This window comes from Marmota monax, unplaced genomic scaffold, assembly GCF_021218885.2.
Source record: "Marmota monax isolate L192 unplaced genomic scaffold, Marmota_monax_Labrador192_F-V1.1 WCK01_AAM20220418_F8-fsc00161, whole genome shotgun sequence".
Classification (NCBI taxonomy): domain Eukaryota; kingdom Metazoa; phylum Chordata; class Mammalia; order Rodentia; family Sciuridae; genus Marmota; species Marmota monax.
Window position 1 is genome coordinate 2,684,995 of NW_026693511.1, and position 21,417 is coordinate 2,706,411.

A 21,417-nucleotide genomic window follows, 5' to 3' on the forward strand; every position below is an offset into this window, starting at 1 on the left:
AATCCACAGTCATATTTGGTGACTTCAACATTAGTCTATATGACACTTGTTAAAACTAGGAAGAAAATCAGCAAGGATACAGACTATCTGAACAATATAGTCAACCAACAGAATTTAACTGATATCTATAGAACATCCACTAATAGTACAATTTTTTAAAGTACCAACAGAACATCTATAAAGACAGAGTAAATTCTAGACAGTAAAATATATTTCAACAAATTTAAAAGAACTGAAATCATAAAAATATATTACCATAATATAATGCAATCAAACTAGTGAAGTCCCAAAAGAAATACAAAACCACACAGAATGTAATGAAAATAGAAATATATCACATTTAAATTTATGGGGTATAGTAAGCAGTGCTAAGGGGGAAATTCATAAGCACTGAATATTTACATTAGAAATGAGAAAAGGTGGTATGAGGGGAAATGGTGGTATAGAGGCACCCAGAAGCACTTCTATACTATTGCTCCACAGTATAGAAACAAAGCAACAGGAGAGTAACTGCTTGAGTTGAGTGGCTGTGGGTGACCACTGGAAATAGATAGCACAGAAAACAAAACTGGGTGAAATCCAGACACTATACCACAGCTCTAGCACTGGGCACCTCAGTCAGGAGAAGAAAACTCTCCCCTTCAATGGAGTAAATGTCAAAGAGCCACAGCAAAGCATGACAAAGAAGGCTGCATCCTACAGATAAACAGTGACCTGTAGTTGACTGGGCAGAGAACAACTACAGAAAACACTCTTGGCTTGGGGGAATGTCTCTAACACAAACCCACAATAGTTTTATGTCACAGGGAACACAGGCTGTAATGTAACAAGGAGGAAAGTGGAGGGCAATGCCCTCTGGAATTAGTTTCAGCCAACCTGTCCTCTGTAACTGGGAGCAACAGCAGCTACATGTGGTTTGATATTGGGGCCAGGTCTGAGGGTGCCAGGATTGAGGGTTGCAGATCACTTGGCTCCCACAACACCCCTCAAGCATGTAACTTGGTGGTTTAATTTCATTTTGTTGCATATGAATTTCCAGTTTTCCCAGCACCATTTGTTGAAGAGACTATCTTTTCTCCAATGTATACTTTTGGTGCCTTTGTCTAATATAAGATAACTGTAATCATGTGGGTTAGTCTCTGTGTTCTATATTCTGTACCATTGGTCTTCCAGTCTATTTTGGTGCCAATACCATGCTGCTTTTGTTACTATTGCTCTGTAGTATAGTTTAAGGTCTGGTATAGTGATGTCACCTGCTTCACTCTTCTGGGTCTCTTATTTTTCCAGATGAATTTCATGACTGCTTTTTCTATTTCTATGAGGAATGCCACTGGGATTTTGATTTGAATTGTGTTAAATCTGTTCTATCTTTTATTAGTATTTTTGAAACATAATTTCTTTAATTGCGTTTTTTAAAAAAAGTTTTTATTTTCTTTTTAATTTCTATTTTAATCATTTCCCCCTCTTGATTCTTTCTCATCTATTTTATTTATCTATTTAGTTCTACTCTTTTTGTTGTTCTCTCTCTCTCTCTCTCTCTCTCTCTCTCTCTCTCTCTCTCTCTCTCTCTCTCTTTTTCCTTTTAGTGCTACAGATTAAGCTCAGGGCCTTGTGCACATTGGACATCTAAACAACACTGCCACTTAGACCCAGTTCCACTTGAATTCTGGTGAACACTTCTACCTAAAGAGTGAATATACGCTCCCAGCGGTTGACCCCTTCCCGGGCATGCATAGCTAGAGGCTGAAGTATAGCTCCTGAGCAGATACCCCCACAGTAGCTGCAGAGAGAAAAGACACAAAGATTGGCATCTTTGAGGGTCCTATATATTCAATGCAGCTGTACCGGGTCAGATCACATAGAGCTGCTAAGACTGAAACTGCATCCCACAGAGGGTGAGCTGTGATTCCAGCCCTAGCCTCTCCCAATGATCAGAGGATAAGAGCTTTAGGCTCTTTAACAGGACTACAGCAATCAGCGTCAGAATCACTTTTAAGTAACAGAGCTACTATCAAACGTATCTGTAGAAATACCCAACTCCTGACAAAAATACCACTCTAATTGTGGGACTAACCACAGAGGTAAAACATCACATATCTGTTGCCTATATCACATTTGCCTGAATCGTCAGGAGTTCCCTTACTCTTGCAACATCTACAGAGACACTGTGTTTCTCTGATTTTCAGCATGGTATGCTCTGTGTCCAAACACAAATCACAACCAAGAAAGTTAAAGGGAAATTACACTACAGTGTCCAACTGAAAATAAAGTCAACATTACACAAAAAATTGATGCCCCAAGACACACCATCAGGAGAAAATTTCTTATCTAGGTCATTAAAGTAGAAAAGATATCCACTAATAGATTTACGAATCTCAACATAGAAACACAACAAATATGAAAAAAAAAATCAAATCCTAAAGCTCCCAATTCCATAGATATCAGAGTAGATGAAATACTGGACAAAGAATTCAAAAGAATGATTTTTATTAAAGCTCAATGAAATCCAGGAAAATACAAATAAACAACAAAATGAACTGAGGAAGACAATGTAGAATATGAATAAGCAATTCAATGGAGAGATTTTTAAGAACCAAAAAGAAATCTTGGAAAGAAAAATCTCAATAAATCATATAAGAAAAAACTCAGTTGAAAGGTTCCACACCATATGAGATCAAGCAGAAGAAAGATTATCACAGCTTGAAGACAACTCTACTGTAATATTATATTCAGGCAACAATTAAAAAAATGAATTAAGAGAACATATGAGATCTTTGGGAAATCACAAAAAGATCAAATATATACATAACTGACATGCTGAAGGCAGAAGAGCTACATGCTGAGGGCATATACCTATTCAGTAAAATAAAAGCAAAAAATTTACAAATCTTGGCAAAAACATGGATGTCCATCCAGGTGTTAAGAGGTAGTTAGAATCTCAAATTAAAATAAACAAACATGACCAGAAAAGAACTTTTCCATAACATATAATAAATTGCCAAAAGTACACAGCAAACAAAGAATACTGAAACCTGCAAGAGAGAAACGGCAAGTCACACTTAAATGAAAAAACATTAGACTAAGAGTAGACTTCTCAGTAGAAACTCTAAAAGCCAGGAGGGTACAGAACAAGATATTTCAAGCCCTAAAAGAAAATAATTATCAATCAAGATTACTACACCCAACAAAATTATCCTTCAGAATGGAAGAAGAAATAAAGATTTTCCAAGACAGGCATAAACTAAAGAGAAATTTATAACCACTAGACCAGCATTACAGAAAATGCTTAAGAAAACCTTATACCCAGAAGAGGAAGAACAGAAACACAAATTAAGAAACAGGAAAGAACTGAGAATTAATCAATACAGTAACCAACAAACTTCAAAGATTAATAAAAGAAAAAGAAACATACACAAAAAATTCAAAAAAATCGAAAGAAAATCAACAAAATGATAGGAACAAGCACATGTTTTTCTTTTGATAATAATTCTGAATATAAATGATCTTAACTCTTTAAGATACAGACTGGCGGAGGTTTTCAAGATGGCAGAATAGAGGAGGTCACGTTCCTGGCTATTCCATGGAGTAAAACCAAGAAAACCGACAGGCAGCTTCTCAGCAAGGTAGGTGAACAAAAAAAGTTGGGAGACTTTATTGGAATTTAAAACTGGACATTCAGAGCAGATCAGGCACTCAGAAGTTTGGATATAACAAAATAAGGAAGAAATCCCCAGCGGCACAGCTGCTACCACAGCCAAGCCAGAAGCTGTAACCAGAGAGGTCCCACTGTGAGTACAGTGGAGGGATAAGAGAATTAAAGGAACCCACATTCTGGGGAAGCCCAAGGCAAGTCTGAGCTTTTAGAAATCAAGGACATTGCCTGGCAAATCTGAAAGATGCGCTGTATAATATCCATGTGTGGGGAAAGAAGGTGCCATCTCTCTAGGTGGTGGGCAGAGGACAAAGGAAGAAACCATTTTGCAGTTGCTGCAATGGGGGCTGATTCCAGGCAAATCTGAGTTTGGCCTGAAATACAGGCCTAGTAAACACATACTGCATGACAAAGAGTATGTTTAAGTGACCAGAAGAAAATCAAAGGTGGAGAGAAGTTTACACAGGTCACAACTGGTCATAGAAACCTACCAACTTCTATCCCTCAAATCAGACTGCTTGCAGGACCTGCTGGAAGAGATGCATCTGCCTGGGAACTTGGAAGGGTGGGGTGGGAGAAATTGTTTGGAGACTGAACCTGAGACCAAGAAATGTGGAGTCTATAGGTGATGTAGGGAACTAAGAATTGGGTCCTCTACACACGAGGAACCCAAGAGAGATCCCTGGGGTAAGGTCCTCCAGCGTGATCAGCAAGTGCTGGAGGTATGCTGATTTAAAGTCTCCAGACAGACTGGAGCCTAGAGCCCACTTACCCCCAAACCCTGTCTCCAGGAATTCTACCTATGGGATTACCTCTCTTACTCCAGCAATCCAGAGGGTGGAACATCATGCTCCAGAAAACCTTACCTAAAACTGCTAAGAAGAGATGCTGAAAATATTCTGAACTTCAACAGAAAGAATTCTTTAACTTTTCATCAAGATTTTTTTTTCTTTTTAATTCTTTTTCACTATTTAATTGTGACCTTAATGGTATATGGACATTTATACAGTCTCTTTTTTTTTTTCTTCCTGTCTCTAGCATCTTTGAAGCCAGTTATTTTATTTTACATGGATTAGTTTTTTGTGAACTAGGATGTTTGATTAGTATATTTTAGTTGTTTTGTATTCTTTTATTTTTATTATTTTTTTAAATTTTGCTTTACATATATTTTTTCTCCTGTTTCCCTTGATTCTCTTTTCTTCTGCTCACAGCCAATCTCTAGTGTTCTTTCACTCTTCCTTTAATCTTTTTCTTCTGTTGTCTTTCCTCCTCCCTCATAATCATCACATCCTATATCAGTTCTGTTCTCTCCCTGCACACCATTTGAAAATGTAAACCTTTTGCAAATTTGCTGCTTTTATTATAGGCAATATCTGATCATATAATTTTGGTTTATTGAGATAATTAACACTATAGATGTCATAGTAGGAACTATTTAGTTTAATGCTGTAAATTGTTTGCATTGGTTGTTATAATTATTTGTTTCCCCCTAAGCAGTGAGGTACAGACACACAAACAACATAAAAAAGCAAGGAAAGGGGCTGGGGATGTGGCTCAAGCGGTAACACGCTCGCCTGGCATGCGCGGGGCACTGGGTTCGATCCTCAGCACCACATAAAATAAAATAAAGACATTGTGTCCACTGAAAACTGAAAAATAAATATTAAAAATTCTCTCTCTCTTAAAAAAAAAAAAAAACAAGGGAACAAATTGCCCTAAGCAAACCAAGATACTCCAATAACAGCACAGCACAGTGGAAGGAGTTTAGAATGTACATAGTTAAACTGATCTGCAAAGTAAAGAATGATGTAAGAAAGCAAATACAGGTAGCAAAAGATCACTTCAAAACCAAACAGAAATCCTTGATATGAAGAAAACAATAAACCAAATTAAAAATTCAACAGAAAGCATCACTAACAGACTAGACCACTTGGAGACAGACCCTCAGTCAATGAAGACAAAATACATAATCTTGAAAATAGAATGGACCATGGAGAGATGTTAAAAAACCATGAATAGAACTTCCAAGAATTATGGGATAACATGAAAAGCCCAAATTTAAGATTTATTGGGATAGATTAAGGCAAGGAGACACAAATCAAAGGAATGCACAATCTTTTCAATGAAATAATATCAGAAAATTGTTCAAATCTAAAATATAAAATGGAAAAATCAAATACAAGAGGCTTACAGGACCCTAAATGTGCAAAATTACAACAGATTCACATCAAGGCACATTATTATGAAGATGCCTAACATACAGAATAAGGATAGAATGCTAAAAGCTGCCAGAGAATAAAACTCAAGTAACACTTAGAGGGAAATCAATTTGGATCTCAGCTGATTTCTAAACCCAGACCCTTAAAAATAGGAGCGCTTAGAACAACCTCTGAAAGAAAATGGATGTCAGCCAAGAATACTATACCTGCAAAACTAAGCTTCAGATTTGACAATGATATAAAAACCTTTCATGATAAAAGTAAGGACTTCATAACAAAAAAAGCCTGTACTACAAAACATTCCCAACAAAATATTTCATGAAGAAATCAAAAACTAAAATGAAATCCAGAAAAGGGAAGAACTACATTGTTAGCCTGTTAATGTAACTATGGGCTGATTTAGAAGTTAAGTCAAGCTGACTTCATTCTGCTCAGACATCTCACCCTATACTCCCTGCCCCCCGCCTTCCTGCAAGAGTCCATTCACACAGAAGCTGACATCCACACCCACCTGCACCCTGACCAAAATGCTTCCAGATTCTAGTCTACTTCCTGAGTAGATACAGAGGCTGCTAGTTTTAAGAACTTAATGACAGTGTGCTTGCCCCGCTTGACCCCCACTTTTCCTTTGTGGTTTTTGGGGTCTTAAAGTTTGCTCTCCACTTTCATTAACAAGGGCTAAACCTGCCCCTAATGCACAGTCTAGGTTCTGACTTATGAAAAATAATGCTCAAGGAAGTGTTGCTGTTTTCACTGTGCAGAGACAGTCTGTGTCAGGTTCCTGACAATAAGTCTGCTTTTTGCCTCTGTCCTTGGTGTGTATGAGTGGTCAGTCCTGTGTCCAAAACAAAACAAAACAAAATGTACCATTAGCATAGATCTCAAAACAAGCAGGGGTTTCTGTCCTCATATTAGATGAAGTGAACTTCAAGCTGATGTTAATTAGAAGGGAGAAGGCCATTGTATACTACTTAAGGGAACACTATATCTCAACAAGACATAACAATCTTAAACATTTATGCACCAAACAATGGAGCATCTACATACATAAAACAAATCCTTCTTAATCTCAAGAATCGAATAGATCATAACACAATACTGGGTGACTTCAACAAACCTCTCTCACCAATCAACAGATCTTCTAATCAAAAACTAAATAAAGAAGCTAAAGAACTAAAAAATACAATTAATAATTTAGACTTAAAAGACATATAGAGACTATTTCATCCATCATCAAATGAATATACTTTCTTTTCAACAGCACATGGAACACTCTCTAAAATAAACCATATCTTAGTTCACAAAGCAACGCTTAGCAAATGCAAAAAAAATCAGAGGTAATACCTTGCATTCTATCCAATCATAATGGAATGAAATTAGAAATTAAAAATAATTAAATTAAATAACACACTATGGAATGACCAAAGGATTGTTGAAGAAATCAGGGATGAAATAAAAAAATGCTTAAATGTCAATAAGAATAGCAAAAGAACATCAAAATCTCTGGGACACTATGAAGGAAGTTCTAAGGTGAAAGTTAACTGCATTGAGCTCATTCGTTACAAGAAGATAAAAACCACGAAATAACCTAACTTTACATCTTAAAGCCCTAAAGAAAGAACAAACCAGCACCAAAACCAGTAGAAGGCAAGAAACAATAAAAATCAGAGCTAAAATTAATGAAACTGAAACAAACAAACAAACAAAAATTGATTAAACAAAAAGTTGGTTCTTTAAGAAAAGGAAAAAAATTGATAAATCCTTAGCCAAACTAACAAAGAAAAAGGGAAAACCCAAATTACTAAAATTCATGATGAGAAAGGAAATATCACCATGGACACAACTGAAATACAGACGATAATGAGAAGTTACTTTGAAAATCTATACTCCAATAAAACAGAAAATCTTGAAGACATTGACAAATTTCTAGAGACATATAACTATCCAAATTGAATCAAGGGGACATAGAAAATTTAAACAGATCAATTTTAAGTAATAAAATTGAAGATGCCATCAGAAGGGGATGGATTGTGGCTCAGTGGCACAGCACTTGCCTAGCATGTATGAGGCACTGGGTTCAATTCTCAGCACCACATATAAATAAAACAAAGGCTTGTTGACAACTAAAAAAAGATGCCATCAGAAGCTTACAAAAAAGAAAAGCCCAGGACCAGATGGATTCTCAGCTGAGTTCTACAAGACCTTCAAAGAAGAACTTACACGAATGTTCCTCCAATTATTCCATGAAATAGAAAAGGAAGGAACCCTTCCAAACTCATTCGATGAAGCTAGTATCACCTTGATACCAAAACCAGGCAAAGACTCATCCAGGAAAGAAAACCTCAAAACAATACCCCTGATGAACACTCATGCAAAAAATTTTCAATAAAATACTGGCAAATGACATACAAAAATGTATTAAAAAAAAATAGTGCACCATGATTAAGTGGGGTTTATCCCAGGGATGCAAGGTTAGGTCAACATATGGAAATCCATAAACGTAATTCACCAAATCATTAGACTTTTAAGACAAGAATCACATGTATCTCAACAGACACAGAAAAAGCATTTGACAAAATTCAGCATCCATTCATACTCAAAACACTAAAAAACTATAGATAGTAGGAACATACCTCAATATTGTAAAAGCTATCTATGCTAAACCCAAGGTGAACATCATTCTAAATGGAGAAAAACTGAAAGCATTCCTTCTAAAAATTGGAACAAGACAGGGATGCCCTCTTTCAATATTCCTATTCAACACAGTTGTGGAACCCTAACCAGAACAATCAGACAAAAAAAAGAAATTAAAGGGATATGAATGGGAAAAGAAGAGCTTAAACTATCTCCATTTGCCCATGATGATTCTATATTTACAAGACCAAAAAAACTCTACTAAAAAGCTCCTAGGACTCATAAATGAATTCATCAAAGTAGCAGGGTTTAAAATCAATACCAATAAATTAACTGCATTTCTATATCAGCATACTACTGTGATGCAGCCACATCCATGTTTATAGCGGTTCAACTCACGATAGCCAAGATATGGAAACAACCTAGGTATCCTTCAATGAATGTATGGATAAAGAAAATGATATACATATACAATGAAATACCACTTGGCCCTAACTAAGAATGAAATTATAGCCTTTGCCAATAAATGGATACAGCTGGAGAATATCATGCTAAGTGAAATAAGCCAATCCCAAAAAACCAAAGGCCAAATGTTCTGATTTGTGGATGCTAACCTATAGCAAGAAAAGGGTGTGGAGGGGAAGAATAGAGGTCTATTAGATTAGACAAAGGGAAACCAAGGAAAGGCAATAGAATTAATTGGTCATAACTTTCCTAGCCTTGTATTTGTATACACGATGTGGATAACTCCACATCATGTACAACCACAAGACTGGGAATCTAAATAGAATAAGTTACACTCTATGTATGTATATTCTATCAAAATACATTCTACTGTCATGTATAAATAAAAATAAAAATAAAAAACCAAAAGATGGCATAAAAAATATAAAAAAAGAACTCAAAACACTCACCAGCAACAACAAAAAACAATCCAATTAAACTGGCAAATGATCCAAATAGACACTTTATAAAAGAGAAAGTACAAATGGCCAATGTAGTAAAAATAACCAATAACAAAAATCCCCAAAAGCCAAAAGCCCAACAGGCAAATGCAAATCAAAACTATACTGAGCCAGGCACTGTGGTAAATGCCTGTAATCCCAGTGGCTCTGGAGGTTGAGGGAGGAAGATCACAAGTTTGAAGTCAGCCTCAGCAATTCAGTGAGGCCCTAAGCAACTTAGCAAGACTCTGGTTCAGTGATAAAGTGCCCTTGGGTTAAGTCCCTGGTACCAAAACTAACAAAAACTACATGCAATTCCATCTAGTGTAGATTCACTCCAGTTAGAAAGATATTAAGCAGGGGGTAGTGGTGCATGCCTGTAATCCCAGTGGCTTGGGAGACTGAGGCAGAAGGATCACGAGTTCAAAGCCAGACTCAGCAATTTAGCAAGGCACTATGCAACTTAGTGAGGCTCTGTCTCAAAATAAAAAATAAAAAGGGCTGGGAAATAAATCAGTGGTTAAGTGCCCTGGGTTCAATCCCTGGTACAAAAAAAAAAAAAAAAAAAGCCAAGCAAAAGACAAATGCTGGCAAGGATGGGGAGAAAACAGAAAACAGAGCCTTTATATTGTTAGTGGGAATTTAAATTAGTACAGCCACTATGGAAAACAGTATAGTTTCCCAAAAACTAAAAAGAGAACTACCCTATGATCATGCTATATCAACCCTACATATATATCTGAAGAAAATGATGTCAGCATACAAGAGATACCTACATACCTATGTTTACTGCAGCACAATTCACAATAGCCTACGCATGGAATCAGCCTAGGTGCCTGTCGGAAGACAAATGCATAAAGAAAAATATGGTGTGTATATGTGGACATATATATACACATACACACAAAACATATACACAATAGAGTATTATTCAGCTACAAAGAATAAAATCCTGTCATTTGCAGAAAAATGAATGAAACTATAAGATATCGCATTAAGCAAAATAAGCCTGACATAGAAAAGTATTGCATAATTTTGTCAAAGGTGGAAGCTAAAAAAAAGTAAAAACAAAGAAAAGGTCCTGTTAGGCACTGGGAGGGAGATCAAAGGGAAGGCAGAGGGGGAGGTGGAAAGGGAGGGTAGACATATCAAAGTACAACATATGCATGTGTAGAAATGCCACAGTGAACCCTTTCACACATTAGCACATAATGAATGTGTGTTACTAACTAAAATTTTTAAAATAAAAAGTTTCAAACCAATAATTTAATAAAATTAAAAAAGCAAAATAAATCTAAAACAAGCAGAACAGAATTAATGAAGCTAAGAGCAGACATCAACAAAATTGAAAACAGGAAAATAAAAAAAAGAAGAAAAAAAATCAACTAAGATCATATCAAACATAAAGCCAACATGAAGAGTCTCCCATGAGTTACAAAGGGTATAAGTTTGAGCATCAATAAAGAAAGGGGCACATCAACTATATTTAAATCCATGACTTAATAATATTTAAAAAAAGAAAGAAAGTAAATTGCCAGGCATAATGGTGCATGCACTTCCTCCTCCTCACCCCAGAGCCAGTGGTGATTCCAGCAAGCAGCCATGCCCGATGTGACTGTTGGTGGGCTGGCTGTGCCCTGAGCCTGGCGTCCTTGTGGCTACTGTGGAGGATATGGATGCTGTGAAACCCGATCACCAGCCCCAGTACATGAACATGACAAGCGGCTGGGGCTGGAGGAGGCTGTGGGTGGCAGAAAGGACAACCATCAGTGGTATGTGTGCAATAGGGAGAAATTATGTGAATCACTCAAGGTTATCTGTTCAGAATTACCTTTATCAAGGAACACAGATCTTCTCAAACAACAGCATTGAGAAACTGGGCTGGCTTATAGATCATTCATCTGTTTTCAGCCTGTTCATGTCTAGAACATCTATCAATGGGTTGCTAGGAAGAGGTTCAGTGTTTGTATTCTCATCAGATCAGTTTTAGAGACTGCTTAAAACTAATCCAGACTGGAAAACCCACAGACTTCTTGATTTAGGTATGGGAGAGGGATAAGTCACAAAAATCATGGGCCCTCATTTTGAAGAAATCTATGCCACAGAACTCTCTGAAACTATGATACAGCTGCTTCAGAAGAAGAAACAGAGTGCTTAAACTCAAAGAATGACAGAATACAGGGTTCCTGTAATTTGTCATCGCTGCTTGAATTTGTCAGACTGCAGTGATCAGCCCAACTTTTTTCTGATGAAGTATCTTAGAGCCAACTGAGGCACAGTCATCCTTGACCAGGTCCTGCCCTTTCATCCCTATGCGGAAAACAATGGCAGGTGGGAGAAACCATCAGAAAGTTTGGAAATCAAGGGACAGAATTGGGAAGAACAAGTGAAAGCCTGCCTGAGGTGTTCAGAAAAGCTGGTTTTGTCATTGAAGATTTCACCAGACTTCCATACCTATGCAAAGGTGACATGTATAATGACTACTATGTTTTAAATGATGCTGTCTTTGTACTCAAACCAGTATAGACTTCTGGAGGCCAAAATCTTCAGAGTTTACCCCAGGATCTACCCTTCAGAAGAGGGTTCACAATTATGTGATGGGAGGACCTTTGGGGACTGCCATTCTAAATACCATGTAGGAAGTTGAAAAGCCAAAATACCAATTATTTTTTTTGTAGTGTGTAAAAGGAATGTTTTTAAAAACAAAAACCCAACTCTGAATATAGGTCACACTCCAGTTATGATGGAAGATATTTTTTATACTTAATTGCAGTTGGAATTCATTCCCAAACAAAGAAATAGTCATGACTTCATGGAGCCAATAAATGGATTGTTTTTAATAAAATGAAGACTGGCAATAAAGCTATCCATTCAATTCAAAATATTGATTGTAAAGTATAGCCACTGATATTCTTTCACGTTTAGAAACTTTGTTATTCATGAAAATGTTTTTAATCATATTAATAAACTTTTTTTGGAGATGAAAAAAGACTTGAGAGGACATCTCACAAAATAAGATATTCAAATGGCTAAAAAGCACACAAAAGATGCTCAATAACATTATTTTGGTTTGTATGTTGAGAATGATGACGGCACACCTGTAGCAAGGAGGAGTATAGGGAAATTTACAACTCACGATGTGATTTTCTAAGGAAAGCAGGGCAAATTTACTGAATTAGTTCAAACATGGCTTGGAAGAGCTGGGAGGAAAGCAGAATATCTTAGGGTTTTAATGGTGATTTTAGAGTGGAGTTTTAGGGGAGCAGCAGATATAAATGGTTTGAATTTCTTGCTGGTGCCAAAAAGGGAGCACTGGGCTTTCTTTATGGGCTTATCCAGGCATGGTTCAGAATTGGAGGGGGCGCTTAAAAGCTGTCAGCAAACAATAAAAGTAGAGTCAGATGCAGTTTCTTATAAAGTTGTGCATCCATTTATCTTATGGCCAAGCATTCCACTCCTAAATATTTATCAAGTTGAAATAAAACTAGCTTTTACTAAAAGACCTATATACAAATGTTCAGAGCAGCCTTAACTTATTGAATACCAAGTTTTCAATTCTTCAAATATTTCAATGAAATTGACACATGTGTATTAAAATAGATTTAAAATCATAATTTATCTTATATATTAGTATAATTATAATATAATCATGTTCTTAATAACAGCCTCAAACTGGAAACAACCTAAAAGACTATTAAAAGAAAATGCTTAAGCAATTATGGCATAGCCGTGTTAACAGAATTCTACTTAGTAATAAGAAAAACAAATTACAATGAGTAAATCTCAAAAACATTATGCTAAGGTTCAAGAATCAACAGATAACAGTATACTTTGTTATGTAATTCTAAAAAGACAACCTTAATCTAGAGATCACTGGTTGCTTTGGGGCTGGTGGTGGTATGGGCAGTAGAGACTGACTATAAGAGACATAAAAGTGATTTGTGTGGTGATGAAAATGTTTCTTAATTTTAATAATGGTATGTAGGTATATTTATTCAAGCTAACAAAACTACATTGTTAATACCAACATATTCTACTTTTATGAAGCATATATCTCAATAAAGTTTATTTACATAGAATATATACTGTCTGATGTATTAGTATGAAGCAAAAAAAAAAAAAAAAAATCAGGCAAAACAAATCTGTGGGGATAAATCCATAAGAGATTCCCAGGGGCAAGGGTTGGACTGTTAACTATCAACATATACAGGCAAACTTTCTGAGGCAATAGATATTTTCTTAGCTTGCTTCAGGGGGTATGTATAGGCATATATAAAACTGTCAAATTTCACTCAACTGAACATTAAGTTATATTTCAAATTTTTAAAAGTGTGCTGTTTAACAAAAACAAAAAAAAATTTTCTAATCCCCAAACTAAGTAATACAACTAAAAGTTGGACTTCATTTTCTAATTATGAAGAAAATAAAAGAATTGAAAAAAATCAAAAATAACTTATGAAAATGTTAAAAAATAAACACAAAAATTACAACTATAAAATAAACTAACGATCATAGAAGACACTAAAAACCAGAATTATCTAAAATTAACCTCTAAGAACACGTTCTAGATACATATATATGCTCATCTGCCAGAAATGCTTAACCTGAATCTAAGCAAGGCTTGAATTCTAACATGCAGTTCACAGGCATTTTAAGAAAGAAAGAACAAGTTAAATGGCACTATAAGAAAACTGATCTAGAATTAGGGCCATTTCCCAAGACAATGGAATGCTTCTCTTCCAAGTCAACTGTCATTATAAAAGGATAGGTGGGCAGTTAGGGTATTGCTCTAGCTCAGGTGTTACCAAAGTTTTTTTTTTTCTATGAACAATCAGAGTAAATATTTTAGGCTTAATGGCTATATAGTCCCTGCTATAACCATTCAACTGCTACTAACAAATACATGTGATTGTGTTCCAATAAAACTTTAATCATGAAGATTGAATTTCATAATATGGCTGTCATAAAATATTATTTGGGAATTTTTTTTAGCCCCCCAAAATATAAAATCCATTCTCAGTATGCAGGTTATCTATTTGGTGGTAGCTGGATTTAGCTATAAGCCAGATTCTGTGAGCACCTGATATAGATTAAAAGACTAAGGAGACAATAGCAAAATGTTATGCACAAACCTAATCAGAGACTAAGAGGGAAAGAAGCAGACTTAAAAACATTTGGGATTAACTGGGAAAACCTGAACATGGCTTAAATTACATGATAGGTCATTATTATAATTAATTTTCTACATAGATAAGATATTATAGCTATAGAATATCCCCCAGGGTGCCTCAGAGTTCTTGATTTGCTGTGTTTTTAAATGTTTTAGAAAATCATGTACACAAGAACCAAAAGCACACATAGCAAAAATAAATTGATTGCTGAATCTAGGTAGTAGGCACCTGTGTTTATTATACCATTACTTTGACTTTTCTGTTGTTATTTTTATTTGACAAAAACATAAAAATTAAATAAGAATTAATTTAATTAATTTACTTGAACTAAAGGTTGTGAATGTTAAGGCAATTTATAAAATGAAGCAAATTGCCTTATTAGATTTCCAAAGGTATAATAAAGATATTTAATGGAGAAAATAGGAACAGAAGAATAAAGAGGTCAATAAAAAAGAAGAGACTGCCGATAACTGGCCTTAGACATACACATACAGAATTTAAGAACACACCATGAACCCACGTTATTCTCAACAGTAATAGAGAATCATGATCTGCAAATAAAATTTAAGTTGATCCTTATCTGAGTTCCAGTTAAATGTACAAAATGCAACTATAAATCCAATTCTAGGGTCAGTCATACAAGATTTAAGCACTTCAGTAATTGTGCTGTGAGGGCTCTTTCCAAAGATCTGGAATTAATTAGCCTGAGCTATTTTGCTAAATTTCTTCAAGGCAAGGACCTCTGATTAGTGCAAATAGAAGTCCCACCATGACTTTTTGTGTTCAAAGAAATTGTGTCCAACTACAACTTTCAAAGGAGGGACAAATGATACTGCATCTGGCCTCAGAAGACCTCAGGCTGGATGGCAGCCTATACTGATATTGCCATTTTGCATCTTTTTCCTGAAATGTACTGCAAATTTGAAAGCACTAACATTTTGTGTCACATAAGTCTTTTTTAGCAATGGAAAGCTGCTGAACTGTCCCAGTTAGTGCAGTAATACAAAAAGATTTTCTGTTGATAATAACCCATTTTGTCCCACTGTCTCCATGTAGAACACGTATAGAAACTTATATACCTTATTTTATATAATACATAATCATATAATATTATATGTACAGTTACATAATATGATAATATAGCAATATTACACTTATAGTATACATAAGTTGTAGATTGTGATTTCCAACCTATTTTAATGAACCTATCAATTTTACTGAAACAGTCACAGAATTCAAAACTTGGGACTTAATGAGTTAATGAAAATAATTTCCCTCCCAAAAGACTAACAGATTTAACTATATAATATTTTGAAATAAATTTATTGTAACATTAAACAAAATTTTAAAATTAACTGACAATAAACAAAATAATTTGAAATAAGTGAAGGGTATTATAAATCAGTAAAAATATAAAGAGTTATACAAAACTGCTTACTTAAGAGTAATTTAAAAAACCGAATTTAACAAAAATTTTTATAGATGCTATTCGGCGCTTAATGAAAGCAGTAGATGTACTGCTCAGACACATAAATAAGAATGACTTTCTAAAAATCAATTTGTAACTGTGATCCATAAAAACAAATCAATTCTAACATTTATGAGTCTATCTTACGAAAACAAAACATGAACCAAGAGTTAATTTGAAGATATCCATTGAAGAGTTCTTTATAGTATGAACAAAGTACAAAATTGCTAAATGTCAACAAAATTGACTTGGATTATAGTATCATATTTATATCATAAAAATGAAATCTTTGAAAACATTTAATGGTAAAACTTATTATGTATATTTATAATTAAAGTTTACACACACACACACACACACACACACACACTTCTATAATTCTTAAATGACTAGATAGAAACATCTCAGAAGGTTAAAAAGTTTTTTTAAGGTTAGTGGAATTCTAGAGTAGCATGGTACTGATAGGTACTTTTTATTCAAAATTTTCCAAATGATCAAAAGACAAATATAAATGTTACATATTTCATACACAAAAATCTACTTTTAATAAAATTGACAGAAAATTCTTCACTTTTCTTTAGGGTCCATAACTAACAAACTGATTAACCAAGGGGAGAAAAGAAAATCATCATGAAAGGAAAAACCAGTGTATCACCCATAACTTCTGGGAGTGCACCCCAATGCATTCACAACTATTATTTTCAACTTGACTATAATTTAAGACATTAAAAAAAATGTAGCCCTTACTTACCATCATCTGCTAATATCTTGGCTGCATCTTTATCCTCTTCCCACTTCCCAGTCACAAAGCAATCTTTAATACTGTTCATTACCTTATATAGAAAAGACAGCACTTAGTTGATGTGTTCTAATCACTCAACAAAACAACTGCTGTTGAGAAACACTAGGCAACAACTTGCTTTTAAATACTTTCATGGATATTCTCATCTAAGTGGGTCTGTAAGATTACTTTTGACATTGACAGTATAACCAAAGAGGTAAAACACAAAGGTTACAACAGTAAACAGCAGAAAGGGTAAGTACTATTAGTCTACTGACCTCATAAGCAACTGATATTTACAGTTTTAATTTGCAAAGTGTACTAATGTTTCTAAGGCAATGCAGTGAGAGCATTTTACAAGTTGGTCTTGCTATTTGTTACCACAAAGTTACTTTGTCTAAAAACATAATTCTTATAGAATGGGAGAAAATATTTGCAGACCATGTATCTGATAAATGACTGGTATCCAGAATATATAAACAATTATTTCAATAAACAACCCAATATTAAAAATAGGCCAAAAATATGAACAAGCCAGTCATAGTGATGCACACCTGGAATTGCAGTGGCTTGGGAGACTGAGACAGGATAATCACAAGTGCCAGCCTCCACAACTTAGTAAGGCCCTAAGCAATTTAGAGAAATCTTGTTTCAAAAAATTTCAATAAAAAGGGCACATTGCGGGGTCAAGACTGGGAATGAGGCTCAGTGATTGAAGTGGTTGAGTGCCTCTGGGTTCAATCCCTAGTATCAAAAAAAAACAAAACAAAACAAAAACCCCACCAACAGATTATTTCTTCAAAGTATATACACAAATGGCCAATATGCACTTGAAATAATGTTTAACCTAATTAGCTATCTGGGAAATCAATACAACAGTGAGATACCTCTTTGCACCTTTGAAGATGGCTATACTCAAAAACATAGATAATAACAAGCATTGGTGATGATTTGAATAAATCAGAACTCACAAACACTGCTGGTAGGCATGTAAATAGCTCATACACTTTTGAAAGAGAAGTGAATATATGAGAGGAAGAATATTTTTCTATAATCGTATTAATAGTAATGTGATACTATTCTGACATTGTTCTGTGTGCAATAAGGGACAAATCAAATGAATAATGATATGATTTTTAAATTTTAAAAACTTCAGACTCAGCCAGGGGATAATTCTCCAGTGGACAATGGATATAGACATAAGATGCAATCCTAAAACGAACTGAAAATCTTTGTATGAATTCTAGCTCTAGCCACTGGGATGACCTTGAAACAATGACCAACTTACAGTAATAAGCTTTTTTATGATGAGATTGTTATGTTAAAATACCATTTTCTACTAAAATAAATTACCACTTATGGTTGATTCCACATCTGGCATCAGAAATGAACAAAATACTAGACCCATCAGAAAGCAAAGAGGCCAACTAAGAAAACTAAGAGCATGTTAAATATAAAGCCAATATTAAGAGTCTTCCATGGGTCACAAAGAGTATAAGTATGAACATCAATAAAGAATGAAGCACATCAACTATATTTAAATTCATGACTTAATAATATTAAAAAATAAATAAATAAAAGTTGCCAGGCCCAGTAGTGCATGCCTGTAATCCCAATGACTCAGGAGGCTTACAAAGGAGGACCACAAGTTCAAGGTCAGCTTTAGCCTCAAAATAAAAAATAAAAAAGGTTGAGATGAGCTCAGTGGTAAAATGCCCCTGAGTTCAATTCCCATTAACCCCTCCCACACACACAAAAAAAGAAAAAAAATTACCTTTGGAGAATCACTCTAAAAATTGATCAACAACAAAACAACAAAAAAATCAAGCATTTTAAAAACAGGTAACCGAATAGTAGGTAAGGGTCAGTCTTTCTTTATATAATTATTCCAGCTAGTAAAGAGAAATAACTGAATCTCCATATCACAGCTTTAAGTAATTAATGGTCCTAGGCACTACACTGCTAACATCAAGGAGAAAAAGCCAGCCAGACTTTGCTTTCTAATGAAAAAAATGTTACCACATAGGAAATGGGGCTACCAAAAAATAAAAACTTAAATTCTGTCAAATTTATAGACTATTTTGTCTTTAAGGTAGCTATAACCATGTAGCTATTTAAACTCATCTAATTAGTTTATTTAGTCTTCATTAAATTTAATCTTTTACTTAATTAAAAAGGCTGGAGATGTAGCTCAATAGTGTAACACTTGCCTAGCATGCATGAGGCTCTGGGTTCAATCCCCAGCACTGCAAAAGAAGAAGAAAAAAAAAGGATTGAACACAAAAATGTAATTCTTCTACATTCTTCTACTCAGTAGTCACATTTAAAGTGCTGGATAGCCACAAGTAGACACACTGGACAGTCATGCACAGAGCATTTCAATCATGACAGAAAGTTCTTAATGATATGATTTATCGAAAACCCAGAGGAGTAGAGCCTGATTAAGTGCACAGAGGGATGCAATAAATACAATCCACAAAATCCAGAATGAGAAATTCTGTATATCAACACATGGCTTCTTCAACAAATAAAATGTAAGGAAAATAAGTCATGGAAGGCAGAAGGATTACAGATTGAGATTTAAATGACAGATAAAAACAACACTAAAAGCCAAGTGAAACTAAACTATGTTTAGTGATGCAAACTTTGAGAATGAAATTGGAAAGAAAAGGAAAAATTGTGAGTCTGGATGTGGTTCCCTCCACAAAAGGAAGGAGAATACAACAGGGGTAGTCATACTGGAGAGCAGCAAAACTTGATTTCTTGACCCAAGTGGTGGCCACAGGAGTATTCACCTTCTAAGAATTCACTGTTAAACAATATTTTTACATGCTTTTTTCAATCTCTATTAAGTTTTACCAATAAAATTGGTTAAACAAAATTTCATTCAGTGATATATAATACAGTAATATGAGGTGACATTTAAGCAAATCAAACCTAAATCCTATCAAATTTCTAGATGCTTTGCCTATAACTGTAACGATGTTGACTATTTAAACTAAATTATTTAAATTTTTACTTAATTAAAGGTATGATCATCAGTAAAGATAACCGGTACAATAGAATGGAAGCAAACCAACTCTTTGTAAGTCCATGACTTCTTAACATTAAGTTTTTAAAATAATCACCTTTGGAGAATCATTCTAAAAACTGATTTAAAAAAATAAAAAACAACAACAATCAAACTGAATGATAGGAAGCCAGCCTTGGGAAGATCTAAAAAACATTCCAAAAAAGAGAGAATAAGGTGGGGGCCAGGGGGAATCTGAGATTAAGCCTTGGTAAGTTTGAGAACCAAATAAATTCCAGTATAATTCCAGCCCTGTCATACATAGTCTCCTTCCTTTTGTGGAAGAAACCACATCCAGACTTGTGATTATTTCCTTTTCTTCATAATTTCATCCTCAAAGTTTGCAACAGTAAACACTGCAGTATAGCTTCACTTCGTTTTTAGTGCTGTTTTTATCTGTCATTTGAATCTCTCAATCTGCAATTCTCCCTCATCCCATCTCCTTCCTTACATTTTATTTGTTGAAGACACCAAGTAACTGATATGTAGAATTTCACAGATTCTGGATTGCACTGCTTCCCTGTGTGCACTCAATCAGGCTGTCTTCTCTGGGTTTCCTATAAATTGGTATAGAAGAATACTATCAGGTGAACTGGGGGAAGAACATTCATCAGTTTCACAGAGCAAAAACCATAAATGTAAACTTAGAACACTAAGTATATCCTCATAACACACAAAATATTTCAAATGTATAAAAATTTGTATACAATGCTTCAAAGAAAGAGTAATGTTACTATTCACACTGTAAGTTGAACATTTTCTTTTTCTCTATGACAAACGTTAACTAAATTCAGAACTTATGTAATCACTCAGAATGTATAAAATATCCACTATAACATTTTTAAAAATGACCTGTTTTAACTCATAAAAGTAAGACGCCAAAAACAGATAAGCAATACTAAAATCAGATAATGCTCTTCTAGGACAAATTCCTGATTCTTTCATTATAATTTGTTTTGTTTTACTAGTTGTGTGTGTGTGTGTGTGTGTGTGTGTGTGTGTGTGTGTGGTGTTAGAAATCAAACCAGGGCCTCACAGATGCTAGGCAAGTGATCTGCCACCCAGCTATACCTTAAGTAATCCTAATTCCTTCCTAAATTAAATATAATTACTCAGCCTTACCTCCTCTAAATCCCAATCATGGGGTGCCTCCACAAGAAATTTGGAACAGTCCAAAGAATCAGCCTTATGTTTACACCCTCTGTCAGGCTGGCTGACACGAAACAACCCTCCAAGCTCTTCTCGGGTATCTTCATCTTCATTATCCTGTGTTACTAAAGACAGCACCAAGAGGAAAAGGTAAGAACAAACACTTCACCTCTAGAGGACTCAGAATCTTCAACCAGTTAGGACACACATCTCAGAAATCAGGGAACTGGGAATCCCTGTTTGTGGTAGGTATGGTGATGGCCCTGAGTCAATCAGCTACCAAGAGCAGGACAGTCACAAATGAAGAAAAGCCCAGGAAACCACCACAC

General features: G+C 34.9%; 1 protein-coding gene and 1 pseudogene across 2 annotated transcripts in view; one reads left to right on the forward strand and one right to left on the reverse strand.

Annotated features, from left to right (window-relative positions):
• Nucleotides 1-21,417, reverse strand: part of Bms1 (BMS1 ribosome biogenesis factor) — a 51,435-nt gene that overhangs the window by 17,355 nt on the left and 12,663 nt on the right. For both annotated transcript variants that reach the window (XM_046458419.2, XM_046458418.2), the window contains exons 12-13: nucleotides 21,062-21,213; nucleotides 16,840-16,921 (exon numbers count right to left, since the gene is read on the reverse strand). In XM_046458419.2, the coding sequence (XP_046314375.1) occupies nucleotides 16,840-16,921; nucleotides 21,062-21,213 (234 nt within the window). The remainder of the gene's footprint in view (nucleotides 1-16,839; nucleotides 16,922-21,061; nucleotides 21,214-21,417) is intronic.
• LOC124102212 (protein-L-histidine N-pros-methyltransferase-like) lies at nucleotides 11,059-11,975 on the forward strand (annotated as a pseudogene).